At 38.2% G+C, this 22,080-nt stretch overlaps 1 protein-coding gene across 2 annotated transcripts in view; it reads left to right on the forward strand.

Moving 5' to 3' along the window:
- Positions 1-22,080, forward strand: part of ELOVL7 (ELOVL fatty acid elongase 7) — a 77,942-nt gene that overhangs the window by 45,024 nt on the left and 10,838 nt on the right. Inside the window, exons 2-6 of one of the 2 annotated variants that reach the window (XM_080803359.1) lie at positions 3,971-4,056; positions 6,856-6,953; positions 17,026-17,216; positions 20,631-20,711; positions 21,602-21,658. In XM_080803359.1, the coding sequence (XP_080659485.1) occupies positions 6,890-6,953; positions 17,026-17,216; positions 20,631-20,711; positions 21,602-21,658 (393 nt within the window). In that variant the 5' untranslated portion in view covers positions 3,971-4,056; positions 6,856-6,889. The remainder of the gene's footprint in view (positions 1-3,970; positions 4,057-6,855; positions 6,954-17,025; positions 17,217-20,630; positions 20,712-21,601; positions 21,659-22,080) is intronic. The other variant, XM_080803358.1, reaches the window with a different exon arrangement.

A 22,080-nucleotide genomic window follows, 5' to 3' on the forward strand; every position in this document is an offset into this window, starting at 1 on the left:
ATCGGTTATGACCTGACTTCTAGAAGTGGTAGACAAAGATTTTTTCCCCCTTAGAGCTATTTAAATGACATTCTGAAAAACTCTAAAATCATTTTGTGAAGAAAAGCTCAAGATTTTTTTTGAATGACAGCATCACTGAAATAAATGTAATTGTGAAAGTAGTGACTCTGAACCAACTGCTCTTATCTGGATGAATAAATGTTGGTCGTTTGGTTTAAATTAGGGATTCTCAGCTAGGGATTGGCAGTTTGTCAATTTCTCGAAATTTTTTGGTTGTCTCAACTTGGGAGTTCTGGCATCTAGTGGGTGGAGGCCAGGGTCGGTGTTAAGCATCCTACAGTGCTTAGGACAGCTTCCCACACCTAGCAATTGTCTGTCCCCAAATGTCAGTACAAGCAAGGTTGGGAAATCTAGGGTTAAACAAATAAGTTATTATTTTATAGTCATTCTTCACATTTTAATGTGCTTAAAAGTTTCTGATCCCCTTCCCAGCCTCAGTCTAGTTAAACCATTGGGAGGGAGCAAACTTAAGCACCCAGACCTTCTGTTCACACTTAGACTCACAACCTCTTTGAGGCTTTCTTTCCACTTATGTACAGAGGATGGGGGTGGAAGGGGAAACTGGATCCAGGGAGGAAACAGGCGGGGCAGGGAATACACAGGAAACCTGCAGATTAATATCTAGGTGGAGGTTTCCCTAGCAGTCTTTGATTTCTTCCTGAGATTTTTACTTCTTATCTCAGCATTTTTTCTTCTCGAGACTCCATGTGAACTCTGGTTTTCCAGCATCATTACTCAGAGAGAGGCTGTGTGACACTTTTCACCTGAAGACCTTTTACCACCGTGTAGCCTGAGGTCCCAATGCCCTGTTCTGACTCACTACTGAACCCCTCCCCCCATCCTCTTCTAATGAGTCAGGATTGAGTGTGTTTTCCTTTTGCTTCCTAAGCTGGCTCTGCTCTTCTCCTTTGTAACACCGTCTGCATTTGAAGGCACGTTTCCCTTATCAGTTCTCCAATGAGCAGTTATGATTTCTATGGAATAGCTTGATTTGCCCTGCCCTTCTCTCCTTCCTTGCTTTGTACAGGGGTGAAGTTTCAAACCACCACCTCTTCATGCGGGCAGACATGGCTTTCCACAGAAAGGTCAGCTGTTTTGTTCTTACCCTGCTGTCCTCATTTCCACCATAGGCCTCCATCCCTATGCTGGTACCTTCCTGTAGCCTCCTTTTGTGTCCCTCAGCAGATGTGTTCTTGCAGGTTTGTTCCTGATGTCTGATTTCCAAAGCAAAGATCAGTGGGAGCCCAGAACCTTCCAGACATCCAAGAGAAAGGGAAACCATATGGCCTTGCTCCTGGATCATGACACGCCCTAGGAAAGCCAAATGCTGACTCTACCACTTCTTTCCCCCAGAGAAGGTGTCCTGTACGTATTTTACAGGGTGTGGATAAATCTCTACACATGAGGATTGACCTGGAAATGGTGGGTCATGGTTTTAGATTTCCTGGGCTCCTGCTAGCTACTTCCTATCATAGGCAGCTCTAAGGTCCCATCCTCATTTGGGTGCATTCCACCAAGAAATTCTTTCCGATGAGTTCCACTTTGTGATGACTGTTAAGATAGCTGTGAGCCAAATGGATGAAGTGATCAGATACCTCAAGCATACTGTCTGTGTTCTAGTGTTCTATCCATGCTGCACTGACATAAGCCACTTACGGCTTTGAGTAATCTCTAGGGAAGCTGCCCATGGGAAGGGCCTTCTGTTGGCAGCAGGCACATTTCCCACATTTGAACTTGACATCTTTAATGTGGACCTAGTGAAGCTAGTCTGGGCAATTTAACCTTCTGCGTTACCAAATGACCCAGTCACTATCTGATGCTGTCAAAAACAAGGAGAATTCATGGGTCAGTTATAGGTAGTGGAATTCTAGTACCAGTCTTCCATCAACAAGCTCCTGTTGACTGCCACATAGTTTTAAGGCCTTTGGAGGTGGGCCCCTCCAGTGCCTCCCTTGTCTCTTCCCTTGATGGAGATGTAGTCATCTGTCTACTGTTTTTGAGTTTTAACTCTCTGCTTCACCTACAGGAGAACCCTGATTTTTGTGACATTACTAGCCCTGAAATCTTATGCTAGTAGGCATTTTAAATTGGTTATTAAGGTCCCAGTTCTGCTGTTAGCTGGAAGATATCTCTAAATCTTCACCACATGGAGTAAATTTCTTCTCATCTCTATGTACCACTGTCTAGCAGTCAAGTATCCATGTTAAATCATGTTGTAGTTAGGAGTCAACAAGATGCCTGACTCTAGTCAAAGAATAGCACTATATCTTTCATAGGACAACCCCAGGCTGCCCCAAATTCAGTTGTTTACAGTTTCCTAGACCAATCCCTACAAGGTAATATTGGCATCCAGTCCAATACTGTCCAGCCTAGAAAATTCTCAGCTGTGTGGTGTCACTTCTTCTTCTTCTTCTTTTTTTTTTTTTTTTAAGATTTTATTTATTTGACAGAGAGAGAGATCACAAGTAGGCAGAGAGGCAGGCAGAGAGAGAGGGGGAATCAGGCTCCCTGCTGAGCAGAGAGCCCGATGTGGGGCTCAATCCCAGGACCCTGAGATCATGACCTGAGCCAAAGGCAGAGGCTTAACCCACTGAGCCACCCAGGCCCCCATGTGGTCACTTCTAACAAGGCTAAAGGATCAGGTTTTCTTTTCATGCCCCATCCCTACACAGTTCTGCATACTTCTTTCTTCTGGGCCCACAGGTGTTAAAGACTGTTGGATTTCAGGTTATATACAAGTAAAGGATCAATGAGAGAGCCCACACTCCAGGAACTTGGACTAATGGATGCCTTTCCTACTTCACCAGTGCTCCATCTTTCACCGCCCTAGAGAACATCTGTTCCTGCTTCCCATTTAGTATGAGTTGCTCCTCTGACTGCCTTTCCCTTCTCCCTTCATTTAAGACATGTGTAGTGTTTGGGTTTAGAGAAACCAGCTCTGTTTACTGTCTGTGAATGTTTCTAACCTGCATTCATCTGTGGTTTCTTGAGTTTTTGTGCTTTTGGAAGTTTAGGGAGAGGAAAATGTCCTGTGTGGATTGAGTGGGGGGAAAAACAGAAGAGGAAGGAATTGCATGGAAAACGGAATAATAGTTTGAAATGTAATCTCACCATATACCATATATAATTAGAATCTTGGTTTGGAGTAATTTAAACTGCATTATTTTGGGAGTTTATAAGAATAATGGCACGAGGTCTCTTTTATCTGCAGTTAACGTGCACAAGTAAGTAGCTTTTAGCATGGTCTAAACACGTATACAGGGCACTTGGATGCTGCTGCTGGTTAGGTGTCTGATTCTTGGTTTCAGCTCACGTCATGATCTCAGGTTGGTGAGATCGAGCCCCACACTGGGTTCTGCACTCAGTGTGGAGACTGCTTGAAGTTCTCTCTACCACTTTCTCTGCCCCTCCTGCTTTCGCTCACTCCCTCTGTCTCTCTAAAATAAATAAATAAATCTCTAAAAAAAATAAAATAAATAAAAAATTTTTAAAAACACTCAGAACAAAATAGTTGGAAAACATCAAGGGAAGACTCATATGTAATTGGACATTCCAGTTCTTAAAACAAAAGCAGTAGAGTTTTCTCTAGATTTGTTGCATAAAATGCCATTCAACTCTACTAGATAATGAGTTTGGCCAGATGCTTTCTGATTAAATTGGCAGAATTTATCTCTGCAAGTGATGATGTCTGACTTTGATGAAATGTCCATTCTTTATTGGATTCTGTGCTCTAAATGTCACAAGTATATATTATCTCACGTGGTCCTCAAAACAACTCTGAGTTACTTTATTTTATCTTGGTAGGTTGTAGAATCACCATTTTCCAGATTAGGAAATTGAGCTTTCATTTTGCTCAGGGTCATACAGCTATTAAATGGTGAGATTCAAACCAAGGCTTTTGTCATTGTAGAAGGGATCCATAGGGAAGAGCTCAGGCTGACTCCAATAAGACCCTGGCATCACCACAATTCTTGGATCTGAACTCAGCTTGAGGAGGTAAGATGTACCAAAGCCGTGCTGAGATACTTCCCCAAACTTGGAGAGATCCCCTGGAAGGGATGGACCCTTGAGGAATTAAGATATAAATCTCTCTCTTGTCTGTATGTGCATTTGTGTATAGATGTTTAAGTAGGTTGGTCCAGCAAAGATGCAGCTGATCCTATTCCTTTATTTTCCCTTTGAAATATTTCAGTTCTTTATTTTTTGGATAGGTAATGTATTCACATTAGTTAAAAACCGAACAGTATGAGGTCTGCCTTCTACCCCTTCAGCCCACTTTGTACCTCATTCCCTTACCCATGGATATCTTTTCAGAATTAGTTTTGTGCTGGGACGCCTGGGTGGCTCAGTGGGTTAAAGCCTCTGCCTTAGGCTCAGGTCATGATCTCAGGGTCCTGGGATCGAGCCCCACATCGGGTCTCTGCTCGGCAGGGAGCCTGCTTCCTCCTCTCTCTCTGCCTGTCTCTCTGCTTACTTGTGATCTCTGTCTGTCAAATAAATAAATAAAATGTTTAAAAAAAAAGAATTTGTTCTGTGCTAATATAAATAAATGCAAATTTATATTTTCATTGCTTCCCTCCTTTTTAATATAAAAGCCATTTTAAAATTATGTAACTTCCTTTGGTTTTTTTCACATAGAGATTTATCTTGGATACATTTCCATATCAGCACATGGAGAACTTCCTCATTCTTACTTAAAATAGCATAATTCATGGTTTAGATGTATCATTTATTAACCAGTCCACTTTTATTAGACATTTGGCTTATTTCCAGTTTGTTGCTGTTACTAACTGATGCAATGAATAACCTTGAATATGTCATTCTGCATATGTGCATGTGTATCTATAGGATGAGTTTCTAAGAATAACGTTGCTATAAAAAAATATGCATTTATACTTTCTCCTAATAGTGCCAAATTGGCATTACCAAGGGTTATTGCACTCCCACCAGCAATGTATGAGTTTACCATAGTCTTCTCAACATGTTTTTGGATTTGCACCAATCAGACTGATAAAAATGTTTGGATTTTAGCCCATCCACTACAATAAAATAGTGTAAATTTCTTACTATGGGTAAAGGTAAACAATTTTTCATATGTTTAAGAGCCATTTGTATTTCCTTTTCTATGAGATTTGCCCATGTTTTTCTTTTCTTATAGGTCTTTTTTTTTTAATCAATTTCTTAGAACTCTTTATATATTAAGGAGAGTAGCATTTGTCTGTGGTATGAACCGAACATATTTTTTCCTGTTTGTCATTTTTTACTTTTTAATGTTTTCCTCTTGATTTTCAGGTGGTTACATTTGTTAGTCTTCTCTTATGTCTTTTGTATTTTAAGTCAAAGTTAGAAAGTCCTTTCCCACTCCAAGGCTAGAAAAGTGTTCTCTCTGTTGTCATCTAGTACTTTCATGATTCTGTTTTTCTTTTTCTTTTCCTTTCAGTTTTTCTTATTTAAATCTTTGATCTACTTGGAGTTTATCTTGGTTTATAGTATAATGTTTGGATCCAACTTTTCCCCCTAGATGGCTATCTCATTGTATCACACCATTTTTTGAAAAACTGCTGGTAATTCAATGCCCACTGGTTTGAGATGCCACCTTTATCATGTACTATATGTCTTAAAAAGAAATATTTTCTGTTCCAAATATAAATGTATGTATGTGTGTATGTGTGTGTGTATGTATGTGTATGTGTGTATATATATGTATATATGCGCTTATATTCTAAAATGGCTTTTAGAATTCTAGAAGAAAATTTAAATTTTCCTGTTGCAGGCCTAAATAATTTCTTTTTTATTGTGATAAAACGTACATGATGTAAAATTTACCATTTTAACCATTTTTAAGTGTGAAGTTCAGGGACATTAAGTATATTTACATTGTTGTGCACTATTACCACCATCCATCTCCAGAGCTTTTTGATCTTCCCATTCTATGACTTTGAATCAAATACACTTCATTTTATGGCACACCACACATTTTTAAGATGTATGCTGATTTCAGAGGTGTTCATATGTGGGAGAGTGTACATCTGAGAATTTACAAAATATAGTTCCTAACTGTATCTGGTGTATTTCTGGATGTTCTGCTGTATCCCACTGGTTTGCTTCTTCGTGTGTCCGTGTCACATTGTTTTAATTATTGAAGATTTAGATTATCTTTTAATATATAATAGGGCTAGTTTCCTTTCACTAGTTTTTTTTTTTTTGTTCTTCCGAAGACTTCTTTTTACAACTATTCTTATGTATCTGTCCAGATAAACGAGGCAGCTTTTCCTTGGTTGTTGTAGATCTTCTTTCCTTCCTTCTTTCTACCTATATTCCACTTAAATTGTAAAGACTTGGCATACCGAAGACCTTGTCATGCCTGGAGAACAGCTATAAGTCCTAGTTCAGAGTAGCTTCTTGGAATGTTTGTATATCTGCTTGACTTTCTTCTACTCGGTTTTTTCAAGAATTGCCATGAAAGGTAGTCTTTTCCTGATCTGCACTGTTGCTGTAAAAGGGAGATGCACTTATGAACATTCTTAGAATCATTCACTCCTTTTTTATCTTGTACACAGAATGTTAGCCTTTTTCAGCAAAGTAAGCATTGTTCTTATAATGATGAAAAATCTTAAATGTTTGCCACTGTATCAGGGTTTAATGTGGTTCTCTAATGCATTTACCCTCAGTACAAGTTTGTTGTTTTGCCAAGTATTCCTATTAAATATTTAGCATTTATCATATTGTTTTATTAGAACTTGGCTTTATTTGCATTTATAGATCATAAACTCATTTTTTTTTCTTGTACTGAAGAACCCATTGTAAGAGCCAGTAAATCCTGTGGAAAATGGCCTTCAGTGATCTTACATCAAGAACTGTGCGTCTGTATGATACTTGGCTCAAAGATGCTGGTAAGTAACCAAACTTCTTACTTAAGGCACATCTTTTCTTTTTATGTTTGATTCCAATATTTAATAGGATCTCTCTGAAACAGAATGAGAGACTGCAACTTAACACAATCTCATAACACCTCAAATATTAATTTTTATTACTAGTTAACAAAGAGGAAGTATCAAAGTTCTCATTACAAATATGCACAAAGATAGAGCTACACCCAGTGTTTATTATGACGTTTGTAATAATGAAAACATTATTATAAACATCCAGCTTTAATATCCAATGAAGGAAATTGGTTAATAGATGGTGGTACATTCCAATTCAGCAGTCATTAAAAGTGATTTTTGGAGGCACAGTGCACTTAGGCTTGCTTCTGCCCTCTTGTTCCTAAGGAAATAGAAATTAATGGCAACAATACTGGTTCTCGAATGGGAGGGGCTGCACCCTCAGGGCTGTATCAGAAAGGGCAGGGACTGTTTCACAGGCTCATCCCTTAGTAATTCTGAAATGTCTGCCTTCTTGCTGTGCCCATTAAAAAAAAAAAAATCAATGTTCTAGGAGAACATTTAATGCCAAGTCAAGTTTAAATATGTTAAATGAAGAACGGGTTATAAAACACCACATACATTACTTTTGTGAGAGCCGTTGTCTCTGTGTGATAGGATTATGGGTAATTTCTATTTACTTATCTATGTCTTTTTTTTTAAGACCACTCAAATGTGTGTTGCTTTTATAACCATCACAGAACATTTTAAAAATATAACAAAGGTAGGACTCCTGCGTGGCTCAGTCAGGTAAGCATCCAACTCTTCATTTTGGCTCAGGTCATGATTTCAGGTTTGTGAGATTGAGCCCCTCACTGGGGTCTGTGCTGGGCTCCCCACAGAGCCAGCTTAAGATTCTCCCTCTCCTTCTCCCCCTGCCCTTCCCCTTATCTGTATATATATGACAAAGGTAAAATGATTTTTAAATAAACAAGGAATCAGAGTATTGTAGAGCTGAGGCAGACCTCATCAAAAGTGGTATCATCAAAGCTAACTCATTTTAGAATTAAAGACACTGAGGCCCAGAGGTGTGACCTTGTTGAGAATGTGGCTAGTTGTTGGCAGGAAAGACAAGAACCTGTGTTTCCTGGTTTTCATTAGATTTCTGGTATTTCACACGTGAATTATTTGACACATATTCACAAGCATCACCACTTCAGCCTAGCTCTTTCCTATCAACCAGAAATCACATGTTCTCCAAATTCAGGAAGAAAAAGTGCTGCCTCTTAACATTGAACACAACTGGAATTATTTTCCAATTTATGCAGATTTCAGCAAAGACGCACTCTGTCATGGTTGCCATCTTTCTCAGGAGTCTGCTAAAGACCAATTTTATTTCACTAAAAAGGGTCTCAACACATTTGCCCTGGAAGAGCACCAAGGGTTTTTTCAGTATCCCATAAATAGTGAAGCTTCAATCTGGTAGGGAAATGGAGAATGACTGTTTCTGTGTTTCTTTCTTTTTTTCTTAGTTTTTTAACTTATGTAATGATTCTGAGAACATATAGATTTCTCTAGATGTCCCCCTTCTTTCATAAGGTTTACAGTAGTTCTCATAAATTCAGTATTTAATTTAAAAATTATTTGTCTTGTTTTAATGGCTTTCACCTTTTTTGTATTTTAAAAATAGTAATATTTTGGGGTGCCTGGGTGGCTCAGTGGGTTAAGGCCTCTGCCTTCGGCCCGGGTCATGATCCCGGGATCCTGGGATCGAGCCCCACATTGGGCTCTCTCCTCCACGGGGAGCTTGCTTCCTCCTCTCTCTCTGCCGTGTCTCTCTGCCTACTTGTGATCTCTGTCTGTCAAATGAATAAATAAAATCTTTAAAAAAAATAGTAATATTTTAACTACTTTTCAAAGTAGAGGTATGCCTTGCTACCTGAAATGTCATGATTTGAACTTGGAAGCCAAGCCGATTTGGGTGCATTTTTGAAATGGACCTGTTTGGAAGCACAAGTCTCTTGTGCTTTACTATACCAAATATGGTAGCTCAAGGAAGTCAGATAATCAGTATCCTAACTCAGGAGCCAAACTGATTTAGATGATGATTAGTTTCTGTATAGAGCTGAAAGTATAAAATGTTTTTAAATGAATGACTTCTGAATTCCATTTCCACTATTATCCATGTGATGACTCTCTGCTTTTTACTGGGAATACTTACATTGAAAAGCTGAGCAATCCTAGGTCAGAAAAGGGAATAATAAAGGGCTGGAGGTGGTTAGGGAGGAACAAAGGGAGCCCCTGAAAAATCATTGCAAACAGTACAGGGAAAGTGAGAGAGAGGGGCAGGCAGTGCTGCATCTATGGTTATGCTAATCTGAAGTCATGAGAGAGGGGAGGGGGTATGAGAATGTATAATGAAAAGACCTAGATTTAAGTTCTGCCATTTTCGTGGACTGGCTAGGTGGTCTTGAACAAATTATTGTCTGTGTTAAACAGACATTTCTTTTTCAGCGAAACAGAGGTGAGGATGGTACCTAGGAGCTACCAGACAGTGTGCATAAAAGTGCTCTGTGACTTAGGAAGTATCTAAACACAGATGGTGGTGGTTGTTACAGATGATAGAAAGAGTACTGTCATCTAAAAATACTTTTAATATAGCATATGCTTTTTATGTCTATTCATATATATAATTTTAAAATAAAATGTCTATTTTTAAAATTTTTAATTTAAATTAAGATTTTTATTTAAAAATTTATTTAAATAAAATTTATTAAAATTTTATTAGATTTAAATTTAAATTTTTGTAATTAAAAAAATTTTTTTAAATGTCTATTCATATATATATATATTAAAATGTCTATTCATATATATATATGTAATTTTTTAAAAATCAGGGCCTAGAGGGTTAAAATGCTTTGTGTTAGATTTATAAGTTTGTGAGAACACTATCAGGTATAACAGGAGGGTATTTTCCTTCTGCTTAGTGTGGTATTGATCTCACAGAGCCATTAGAAATCACTCCTGGCCATCTTAGTCCAGTTTTACTTAGCTTACCCTGGGAAGGTCTGAACCCATGATCAAGGGCCAAGATTTTCAAGTGTATTCTTGGCTTTGGCCCTGTTCCTGAGTGGCATTCGGGAAACCTGTTATTCATTGGTTTTTGTTAGAGAAGTAGTGGTCATGCATAATTATTTCATGTGGAAAATTCCTTAGCTACCCAAATTTAAATATAGTTAATTAACACCTAAGCTATAAGAGGATTTATTATGATTCCCGGATATGAGATGTCAAATTCTGAAGTCATGCTCTAGTAGCATTTTGGACTGTAGAGAAATGGAAACTTGTTAATGTTTCAAAAGCAACTTTCCTTATGTTTGGTTAGTAATAATGGCTTTTCAAACCTAGTTATGATTTTTTTTACAAGAAGATGGAGTGTGAGTTGAGTTGCTGCCATTCTGAACCTTTGGTACTTCACAAAGTGCTGGAGGTACATGTTTGCTTTTCCTCTCAGCATCTTCATCATGGGGCATTGAATTTTAAAGGGTGTACTTGAGCTAGTACATGCTACTTAAGAAGAGAACACTCTCTTACAAGTAGTTGATGGAAAAGCTCATTAAAATTCTATCTTTGTGGCACTTCTGTTTTCCCTGTACTCTCTCTGGAACACTCTTAGAAAAGAATTATTAGGCTAGCAATAAGTCGGAACTTCGGTAATGACTAGGGTATGGACTTCAGACAACCTGCCTCCCCATCCTCTTGTTTCATCTTGGCTCAACTCATGACACTTAAGCCCAACCCTGATGCCAAGTAGGAGGTACATGAAACACTCTTCCCTCAGCCTATTGTGTCTGGGAAAAAAAGAGCTCGCTTCACCCCTGAATCTTTCTTAAATTGTGGAATCACACAGTGAGTCTTTATCACAGACTTTAAATGGCTTTGAGCAGTCCCCCCACAACTTCCCGGATCAAGTCACCATCCATACGTGACTTGTAGACATCTTGTCAGGGGAATCCCCCTACCTCATATAGAAGTGGGCTCCCTATTCAGAAAGGTATAACTGTTACTGAGCAAGAAGGCAGGCAACATGAACAGTTGTCAGAGTCATTAACAATGACCGGAGTCATGAACCTTGTAGTAAAGACTTTGAATTTCATTGCTTGGTAGGGAGAGCTGATGTGAGCAGAGGAATAATCTGGGCAGAGCTGTACTTTAAAAAGTGCATTTGGAAGTTGTATGGAAGATAAGGTGTAACAGATCAGAACAGATGCAGGGAAACCACATAAAAGACAACTGCAGAGCACCTAGTGAGGGATGCTGAGGCCCCCAGTGTAGGTGGGCGAAGCCCTGAAGCCCTGGTTCTTAACTCTTGACAGTTCATTGTGGTTACCTCAGTATCTGTGGATGCCTAGGACCCATGCCCTAGGATTCTGATGCGGTTAGAACAGGGTCATTTTTTTTTTAATTTGATTTTTAATTTGATTTTGATTTTTAAATACTACAGAGGGAATTCTGCTATCCTGACAGAATTCAGATCTGCTGTCATAGTAGCAATGCATGCTTATTGAGTCCTTAGGTTGTGCTGGGATCTTTACATATAGTAGTAACTCATTAAATCCCCTATGAGATGCATGCTGCTTTATGCCCAATTCACAGATGAGGAAAGTAAACACAGAGAAGTGAAGTTAGTGGCTCCAGATCCCATGAGTCAGTGGGAGAGCCAGTTCCAGAACCCAGGCCAGCTGATTCCAAAGCTTTGCTGAAATAGGTTTTAAAAATAAATGAAAGAACTTGATATGGTTTTATGAAAATAACATGAAATTAACCAGCTTTTCCCGAAAGATACAGTGATATTTTTGAATTTATAGAACTTGAAAGTCACACATAGGATTTTAAAAGAAGGTGTATGCTTAAAATATTAAATTACGGGAAAAAATTATTTTTTTTCTCCGTCCTGAGCCAACCCAGCATGCTTTTCCTGGCTTGTTTTCTTTCTAGGGCTACCAGAGGAAGAACAGAAAGATGATGTCATTTGATATTTTTTCCCCCTGCTGAGTCAATAAAAGAATAAAATAAAATATATCTTTAATTCAGGAATTCCTTTACAGACACACACACAAAAAACCTCGGTTTCAGTGATACTGATGAGGTCTGTTAAGAACAGGAACATTTTAAATTGCTTAAAGAGAAGAAAAAAATTTAAATTATCCATACTGTCACCATCGAAAGGTGACCATGTTAGTTAACATCCTACCAGTGGTCTTGTTTGGCACTGGCTGAAAGTCCTTATTTCATCGGAAGTGAAAACTAGACATATTCATATGTTCCTATATTCGAACTTTAGATTACCTACTGATAGAAGAATTCAACAGAGTTGAAGCAGTTCTGATTCCATTCCATGCCATTTGTGTGGCAAACTTTTATTTACTGTGACTTCCCTGGTGAGTTACTGGCCCGCGGCTCATGCTCCGTTTGGCGGTTGAAAATGCAGGTGGCACCCAGATGTCCTAGGGAACATGTGGAAGGGAAGAAAGGTAACTAATAGAAACAGTAGAAGACTTCAGTGTTGTGTACCTGGATAGCTGATTTCAAAACTTGTTCTGATTTCAAACTGTGACAATCTTAATATGAGGGGGAAAATTTTAATTTTGAGAACTTTAAATGTTTTTATGAATATGTCAGCAAACTTTTGTTGAATTTCTATCTTGTGCAGGATACTTTACTAAAATTGTTCCTGCTAAGAGCATCGGTGACTTCCTTTTGTTAAAACGAGTGTCACTTTTCAGACTACATTTTAACTTTCTCTCCCTGCTTCATTTTAGCCTTTGACTCCTTCCAAAGATTCACTCTTCCCTTAGCCTCAAAATAGCTCACTTCTGTGGTTTTCCTTCTCTCTCTCTGGCCACTCATTGGTCTTTTTTTTTTTTTTTTTCCCAACAGTTTTCTCATCTACCGTCCCTCCTGCAAAGATTAAGTCCTAAAGGTTCTGACTTGAACCACTTACTCTCCTTACTCTACCCACTTTCCTAAGCCACGTTCATGGCTCTGTCGTTCACCTTTCATGTGATAAAGATCTCCCATAGTACATCTCTGGCCCAGATCTTTTTCCTACTTCCAGATTCAAATCTCCAGGCCCAGATCTTGTTCCTACTTCCAGATTCAAATCTCCAGGTGCCTAGAGGGATCTCCATAGACATGTTTTAGAGGTAGGCCAAAGTGCAGGGTGTTTGAAAGCGTTAGCCATCTCTCCCTGACTAGTCTTGCTCCATATCCTGCATTCCTAGTCTCAGCGATAGTACAATTACCTAAACAAAAATCTCAGTTTTTCCTTAACTTCAACCTGTTTCTCATTCCCTGCATTTAACCATTTATAACATTTTATGTTTTTTGCCTCCTTACTATATCTCAAAATGATCAGATCCTATTTATCTTCATCACTACCTGCTTTTAATTTTTAATTCCAATATAATTAACATATAGGTTTATATTAGTGTCATGTACAATAGAGTGACCCAGCAGTTCTGTATATCACTTGGTGATCGTAAGTGTACTCATAATCCCCTGTCACTACCTAATTTTTTATCACTACCTAATTTTTAATGGCTTAATTTAAAGATTTATTTCAGCAAAGAACTCTTTCCCAAACTGTGTTCCACAGTGTTTGTTCCACAAGGTGTAAAATGGTATTCTACACAGCATCAGTTTGAGGGATGGCCAAATAAGTTTGAGAAATGTTGCATACCACCATTCTCATCTTGGCAATTCACGATGAACACGAAGCACTATGAAATCATGCAGAAAAAGAGTTTGTTTAGCATTCCCATTAACCTCGCCCTACTTTTTCTGTGGACAGGTTTTAAATGGCTTGCTTCCATTGTATAGATTGGGCCAAGTTTGTATAGGATAGGAAGTAAGGAACATACTCGTTTTTCTTCCAAGTATTCATTTTTCCTGTCAACATTTGCTGAGTAATCTATCCTTTCCCTGCTTGTTTAGGGGTCTTCCTTTATCATATTAAATTCCTAAATATCTTGGGGTCTGTTTTAGAGCTGACTTTTGGCTTTTTTATTTGTTTTTTCAAGAGAGGTCATCTCTTGGTATTTTTTATGAAAACCCATCTAAATATAGAATACATCATTTTAATAGCTAAAGCCATGCCTCCATATATCCATGTATCAGATGTGAAACTTTGCAGCAATTAAATTGAGGCCAAGTGAGTCCTCAACCATGAAGTCTATTGGAGAAATTTTTGCACTGGGTAGGAAGTCAGACTTGAAAGAGTATTCACAGTGTTTTGGTAATTGGCTACATCATTAGCAGTTGAAATGAGCAAGGGCTGTATTCCTCCCACCCCTCTTTTCCAATTGACAAAAGTGATGATGTTTAGCAACCTAAGATTAGTCAGGACCCAGTTTTCAGTCAGATATACCTAGAAACCTGTTCATATCTATCTTCCTTCATAATGCGCTGATTTCAGGAAGCGATTTAGTAAACTTATACCTGAACTACTTAAGATTATAGAATTAATCACATCTTATTTTTTTATTGTGTCATTCTTTATTTTAAGAATATTTTTAGGGGTGGCATGGTCGGTTGAGCATTCAGCTCTTGGTTTCGGCTCAGGTCATAATCTCAGACTCATGGGATGGAGACCCGTGGGGCTCTACACACCCAGCACGGAGTCTGCTTCAGATGCTCTCTCTCTGCCTCTCTTGCTCATACTTGCTCACTCTCTCTCTCAAATAAATAAATAAATCTTTTAAAAAAATATCTTCAGACATTAAAACATAGTCATGATATTATAATCATACCAAAATAAAACATCAACGTCAAGAATTCAACCAGTATTCATATTTTCCCACATACCTCATAGAGTATTTTTTTAAAGAGTAGATCTTTTTTTTTAAAAGATATTATTTATTTATTTGACAGAGAGAGAAATCACAAGTAGACAGAGAGGCAGGCGCAGAGAGAGGGGGAAGCAGGCTCCCTGCCGATGCGGGGCTTGATCCCAGGACCCTGAGATCATGACCTGAGCTGAAGGCAGAGGCTGAACCCACTGAGCCACGCAGGCGCCCTCATAAGAGTATTTCTAACTGCTAGCTTGGTCACTTTTTATATTTGAGGCATTAAAATAATTACTCAAATGATTTATCCTATAAAAATAGCCCATGTTAGGAGCGCCTGGGTGGCTCAGTGGGTTAAAGCCTCTGCCTTCGGCTCGGGTCATGATCCTAGGGTCCTGGGATTGAGCCCCGCGTTGGGCTGTCTGCTCAGCAGGGAGCCTGCTTCCCCCTCTCTCTCTGCCTGCCTCTCTGCCTACTTGTGATCTCTGTCTGTCAAATAAATAAAATAATAGCCAATGTTAGAAATATTGATACCAATTTTGACTTTATTTTTTTTCCTTTTCTACTTGAACAACATTCTAAATATATTAAGAATGCTAGATTACATCAATTTTTCTATAAGTCTCTATACACATGGATCCTTTTCTCGTGGTCAAGTGATCTTAAGAGACTTCTGGGATAAGTCTGACATTTTTCCATTTTGAGATTTGTTGCTTCTTTCATCATGTTTATAGAATTTTTTTATCTTTGCAATACAAGAATCTTACCTACATAAATAGAGCTAGATTTGCTTATTCATGAGTATCTCCTTCCTGATACATGATAAGTACTTTGATATAAAGATTTAGTTTTGATTATCATTTTTCAGAAAAATATTTCATGATTTATTTGAATAATTTTCAGTTTTTCTATTTTACTTCTGTTCAGGAATACCTATTATATTTACAAGTCCCCTGTTTGTTTGGCATATATTTTTTATCTCAAATACTTTTTAAAAAATTCATTATTGAAGAATAATTAACATACAATGTTATATTAGTTTCAGGGGTACAAGATACTGATTCAGCAATTCTATACATTACTCAACACTCACCATAAAAGTGTCACCATACAGTATTATTGTAACATTATTGACTATATACCCTGTACTGTACTTTTCATTTCCAAATCACATTTTATCTTGAGTTACAATTTTTTTTTTTAAAGGATTTTATTTATTTGGCAGAGAGAGGTCACAAGTAGGCAGAGAGGCAGGCAGAGAGAGAGGGGGAAGCAGGCTCCCCGCCGAGCAGAGAGCCCGATGCGGGGCTCGATCCCAGGACCCTGAGATCATGACCCGAGCTGAAGGCAGAGGCTTAACCCACTGAGCCACCCAGGCGCCCCGAGTTACAATTTTTTAATTGATGTAATTCTCCTGGGCTGGAATGAGCAGTGACCAGGTAAATTTCTTTCGACATGGTTGTGAGGCTAATACTGTTTTTTTTGTTTCTTTTTATTTTGTTTTTTTGTGCTCAGGTTGATTAGCCTATTTTGGACACCTAGAACCCATACTTTAGGTAGATGATGCTATGGTCCCTTTCAATTCTATGATTCTATGATACAGTATATATGGAAATGTCCTAGTTTCCTTGGGAGAAAGAAGAAAGTTAAGAAACAGCAAGCACAGACGTATTTTTGTATAAAAAAAATTCTGGATAGAGAAACTCTAAAATGTTACTAGTGGTGATAAATGCACGGTGGAACTTTGCTCGGTGTCTTCTTTTCCCCAGATCCATTCTGCACCCTGCGCTGCACCCTGGGGAATGACCAGTATAGACTATAACTATGGGCTTGCTCCCCTACTCTCTGGTTTCTGGTTGGGTTCAGCCAGTGGAGAGTCCCAGAGATCAGGGAGAGTGTGGGTGGTGGTAATGAGATATTGAATCCCCAGCCACTTACTTTCAGAATTGCCTTGTGCTGGCCCAGTCCCTCCACTAAAGGTCATAGCTCTTCTCCAGGAGGGCTTCTCTATTTGACTCCTGGGTTCTAGTAACCACTACTTCCCTTTGTCCTTTGAGGCCTGTGGTTATAACAGCCCACCCTTCCTAGCCCCATCACTATCCCTGGTGATTTCCATTTATCCTTCCCAAGGACAGTAGATCAATGACCGAATAGTCTCCTGTCAACATTAGGATCTAGGTGCTTGCTTTAAGAAGTGCTGGTTGCTGTCAGTTATTTCTTGGCTAAATGGATGTGCACTTACTTTTTGTTTTTAGATCCAAGAGTCGAAGACTGGTTCCTCATGTCCTCACCTCTGCCACAAACCATCTTCCTGGGACTCTATGTCTATTTTGTCACTTCTCTAGGACCAAAGCTCATGGAGAATCGAAAGCCCTTTGAACTCAAGAAAGTGATGATAATATACAATTTTTCCATAGTTCTCTTTTCTGTGTATATGTGTTATGAGGCAAGTGTCTTCAGTATTCCTAGTGGGAGAATTTTGCCTGGCTCTTCCTGTTTTACTGTCGTTATGTTTCTTGTTATGATTATAATGGTAACGGTGAGATTTAAGGGATTTTAGAAATTTGTCTTAAATTTTTGCCCCAAAATTGTTATGTGTGGACCTGCTATGGAACTATTTAGAGGATCTCAGTATAGTCTATCTCAAAAGTAGTGAGAAAAATTAACATTAAGTCCAGGAACTTGCACATAGGTAATCTTAGTAGGTGATTGAATGAATCTGTGAATGTTAGTTTTAAGGAAACTTATACATGGAGAAATTAAGTAACTTACTCAAAGTAACACGGCTGGTTATTGGAGGACTGATATTTGAGTCCAGGTCTGTCTGACACTGGGAGCTCATCTTGACTATGTAATGAGATATCATCATTGTGGTAGGAACCTCAGATGAGCTATAATATAGTAGACTGTTTAGGTTTGGTTTAGCTGGGCCTTGAGGATGCAGAGAATTTAGACTCCTACAAAGCAATAGGTAAGGGAGCCTGTCCCTTAATTGTCAATAAGAGAGATGGGGATCTTTCAGAACCTAAGAGTAGACTCATGGATTCTCTCTCACCCACTGTACTGTTAGCAACTTTTCACCCATCTTCACTTACCTGCTTTTCTGAGATTCCTCACTTCTTTTTTCAACACTGGCTTCTTCACCTTCTACTCCTTATTTACCTCTTTGTAGCATAGCTTGTGCTTCCTCATAACTGGAACTCTCAAGGGCACACCATGACCCCTCTGGCCTCTCTTGACACTGTGACCTCTCCACATGCATCCCTCCAACTTGATTCCTGCTGCAAATCCACCTGACTGGGTCACCTTATGTCTGCTGTAGTCTCGTGTCTCACCTGTCTCCTCAAGTCTGGACTTACCTTGCTACCTTCTAGTTCTTCTATTTTATTACCAAAATCAACTACAAGCTATCTTATTGTCCCTTCTGGATCATGAGTAACTGAAAGGGAAGGGGTAACAGAGGTAGGGAGCAGAAAAAATTCATGCTTTTACCAAGTTATGACAGAAAGGAAATAGCCTCTAGGATCATGTTAAGTGCAGACCTAGAAGCCAGGAGACCAGGGGCTAAGTAGTACCAGTTGTGCTACTACCCAGCTGCCTGATTTTTGAGCAAGTTTCTTAAGCCCTCTGGGCCTTAGTTCCCTCTTTTTATAGAGTCAGGATTAAACCAAAGTGTTTCTCACGTCCCTTTATGCTCCGTGTCTGATTATGTCATTCAGTATAATGTCCCCAAATAGGTTTCTCAGGATGGAATTTAATTATAGCCAGTAAGTTTGGGTTCCTATTTTAGCAAATACAATGTAAAAGAAGTTTTGAAAATATCTGAATTTGGCGGTTTCTGTCTCTCATTAATCACTCATACTAGAGTTGCTTATATGCCAATGTTGGGTGTATTACCTGCCAGATACAAATTATTGTTCATTCTTTTTGATGGCCTGTGATATAGGAATGTCAGAAGCTTCACAGACTATTAGAATGTTCTTAAACTTAATATCAGGAAAGCACTAGTTTCCACTCTCTTTTTAAACAAAGAGTTTGGCAGCTGGTCATCATGTCATCTCCAGGACACTGAACATATCACGTGGTTTGTTGGGTAGAGTGCAATTGCATTAAATATACAGAGGAGACACCTCCACTTATGGATGTTAGGGAAAATAAGAACAAGATGAAAGGGAAGCGCATCAGACAAAAGGAACCCACATGCCTTACTGAATAGTGATGATTTTGAATGTGCTAGTTACTTGGCACCAGACAGTCATTAAGAGAGAGAGACTTGTGAAGACCTAACCAAAGGCCATGTCACAGAGCTTCTCTTGTTCAACTTTGTCCTTATCTGGGGTAGGGTGAAGTGGAGAACCAGTCATCCCAGTTAGGTAAGTAGACTTGGTTTTACTTGCAGCAGTCAGTAGAGAGTCTGACTGGGAGAGAATATGATGCTCACTGACAGATCAGGTCTTTGTAGAATTAGCTATTTTCCTACCACATTCCCTTGTTCCTTTGAGAAATATTCATTGATTTGGTTTTGTAAATCATTTTTCTTACCCATAAAATATGTCTCATACTTTTGTGAATCTTAAGATCGTCTTTTTTTTAAGATTTCATCATTTACCAAGTAAACAGTAGGATTAACTATCTTGCGAATCAAGCTAGGAGCAAATATCAGGAAAGGATAGTGTGATTTTGAATGCCACTGTCTAAACAGTTGTTCTTTCTCTTTTGCTTCTTTTTGTTTTTTACCATAAAAATATCATTCTGATAAACCCCATAAATTTTTGCTTTTAAAAATTAATTTATGGTTAAGTTTTCATTTTAGCTTTAATAGTAATTAAAAATAGAAATTTAAAATGTACATGAATGGCAGAAAATGATGTAACCATTATACTGAGAAAGAAGACATTCCAGGGAAGGTGTTGGCACTTGTGAGAATAGGATGTTAGAGAAGAGCTGGTCATATTGTCAGAACACTCAGTTAAGCCAACCATTTAATATACTCATTAAATGAAAATTAGAGCCCTTAGCTTTTCATTTTCAGATACTGGTTTTTTTTTTTAATTATTTGAAGTTTTTATTTGGATCAGATACTGTTTTAAAAGAACTTCCCACCATCATATTAAAAGAATGTCAACGTAATCTTTGAATTAAGGTTCAGATAAAAACAATAGGCTCTTTCTTCTCACCACTGGTCTAAGGTCATTTTGTGGGTGTGCTGGAATTAAGGCATGCACTCTTATTGTTAACATTTTTGTCTCTTACTTGTCATGTGAATCCAAACTGAACTAATCTCTGAGATTTATGTTTGATCAATCTTGATTTTAAGAACCATAGACTACCACTTCACATCACACACACTAGCCAAGGACAGGAAAGCCCAGTTGTGGCAGCCACTAGTAGTACAGTAAGAAATTTTGGTTGTCCATTTATTTCTTGACTGATTGAGAAGATTAGAAATTGCCAGAAAAGACTGTTTTCAGACTCTCTTACTCCCTTCAGAGTACACAAACATATTCATGGGTATATATAGATATACATATATTTACATATACTGGCATACACCTACCAGTATTTGCTATCGAAGCAAAACACTCCCAGTGTTTTATTCTCCACTGTATTAGAATAATCATTGTAAGAAATGGACATTTGAGTCAGAACACAGTTGATATAAGTAATACGTAACTGTATGATTTTGAAAATTCCTGTTTATCAAGTGAGTTCCCATTTTATAATTATTCTAGCCTGCCTTTTCCTCAGCACTGCATGCTGAGTCAGCTGAGCTTGTGGTAAAGAGACACAATCAAAAGTACCATTGTTGTAGCTGTTGAGCAAAGTCTTCCTTCTTTAATATACATGTGCTCTCTTACAGTTTGTGATGTCTGGCTGGGGTACAGGTTATTCACTTCAGTGTGAAGTTGTTGACTACTCACAGTCACCTTCAGCATTGAGGGTGAGTTTTTCTTTGGAAAAACTTGTAACTCAAATGTTACTCAAATGTTTAGAGTTTGTTTTTTTAACACTTAATGTGAACTCAGAAGATGTAAATGACCCAATTCTCAAATTATATGGACTGAGAGAAAAAAAAGCTAAAAATTATCAGAAAGAATCAAAATCAGGGGCATAGTTTTCTGTTAAATGGAAGTTGGTGCTTTTATTTTTTAATTTCCTGGATTTAAAAATGAATTCATATCTGGGTCCTCAAAAAATTAAAAATAGAATTACCCTATGATCTGGCAGTTCCGTCTGGGTATATACCTAGAATAATTGAAAACAGGGACTCAGAGATATATTTATACACCCAAATTCATAGCTGCATTATGCTTAATATCCAAAAGGTGGAGGCAACCCAGATGTCCATGGACAAATGAATGGATAAAGAAAATGTGTCATATCTATACAATGGAATATTATCCAATCTTAGCTAGGAAGGAAATTCTGACGTGCTGTAGCACGGATGAGCCTTGAGGACATTATGCTAAGTGAAATCATACAGGCACAAAAAGACAAATACTGTATGATTCTATTATATGAGGTACCTGGAGTAGTCAGATTCAGGGACAGAAAGTGAAACGGTAGTTGTCAGGGGTTGGTGGGGAAGGGAGATCAAGAGTTATTGTTTAATAGGCACAGAGTCTCACTTTTGCAAGATGAGAAGAGTTGTACGGATGGATGGTGGTGATGATTGTACAACCATGTCAATGTACTAAATGCCACCAAACTGAACACTTAGTAATGGTTAAGATGGTAAATTGGGTTATGCGTATTTTGCCAAATTAAAAAAATAAAATTTTCCTCCATATAAAAAATAAAATAAATTCATATTTATGTGTGTTTCTGCAGATGGCACGCACCTGCTGGCTTTATTACTTCTCCAAATTTATTGAGCTCTTAGATACTGTGAGTATGTGGTCACCACATTTGCTAAATGTTTGATATTTTAATAGAAGCAATAAACTGCTAGAGTTCAGTTGTCTTGATAACTCTGGTTATTTCTCTACTTCAGGCAGACCTCCTATTACCTTTTACCTTTTATTATCAGTAACTTTAGAGAATAGATAGGATAAGCATTTTTTTTTCAGTCTTTTGCAAATTCCGAAAGGTTTTCTTATGTATCTACCACCTAAGATAAGCATGTAACTGTCACTGCAAAACTGTGCAACTTTATGGAGATGAATGACAGGTGTTTGGGGAAGCAAGTTCATGAAGCAAAGAGCAGAGAACATTTTACATTGGGCTCTTTCGGTATAAGCCAAAGCACTATGTCATCCATATTTCTTTAAGAGGATAAGTGCTTCAAAATTCATAAACTTACATTAGGA

Source organism: Martes martes (assembly GCF_963455335.1).
Source record: "Martes martes genome assembly, chromosome: 5".
Taxonomy (NCBI): domain Eukaryota; kingdom Metazoa; phylum Chordata; class Mammalia; order Carnivora; family Mustelidae; genus Martes; species Martes martes.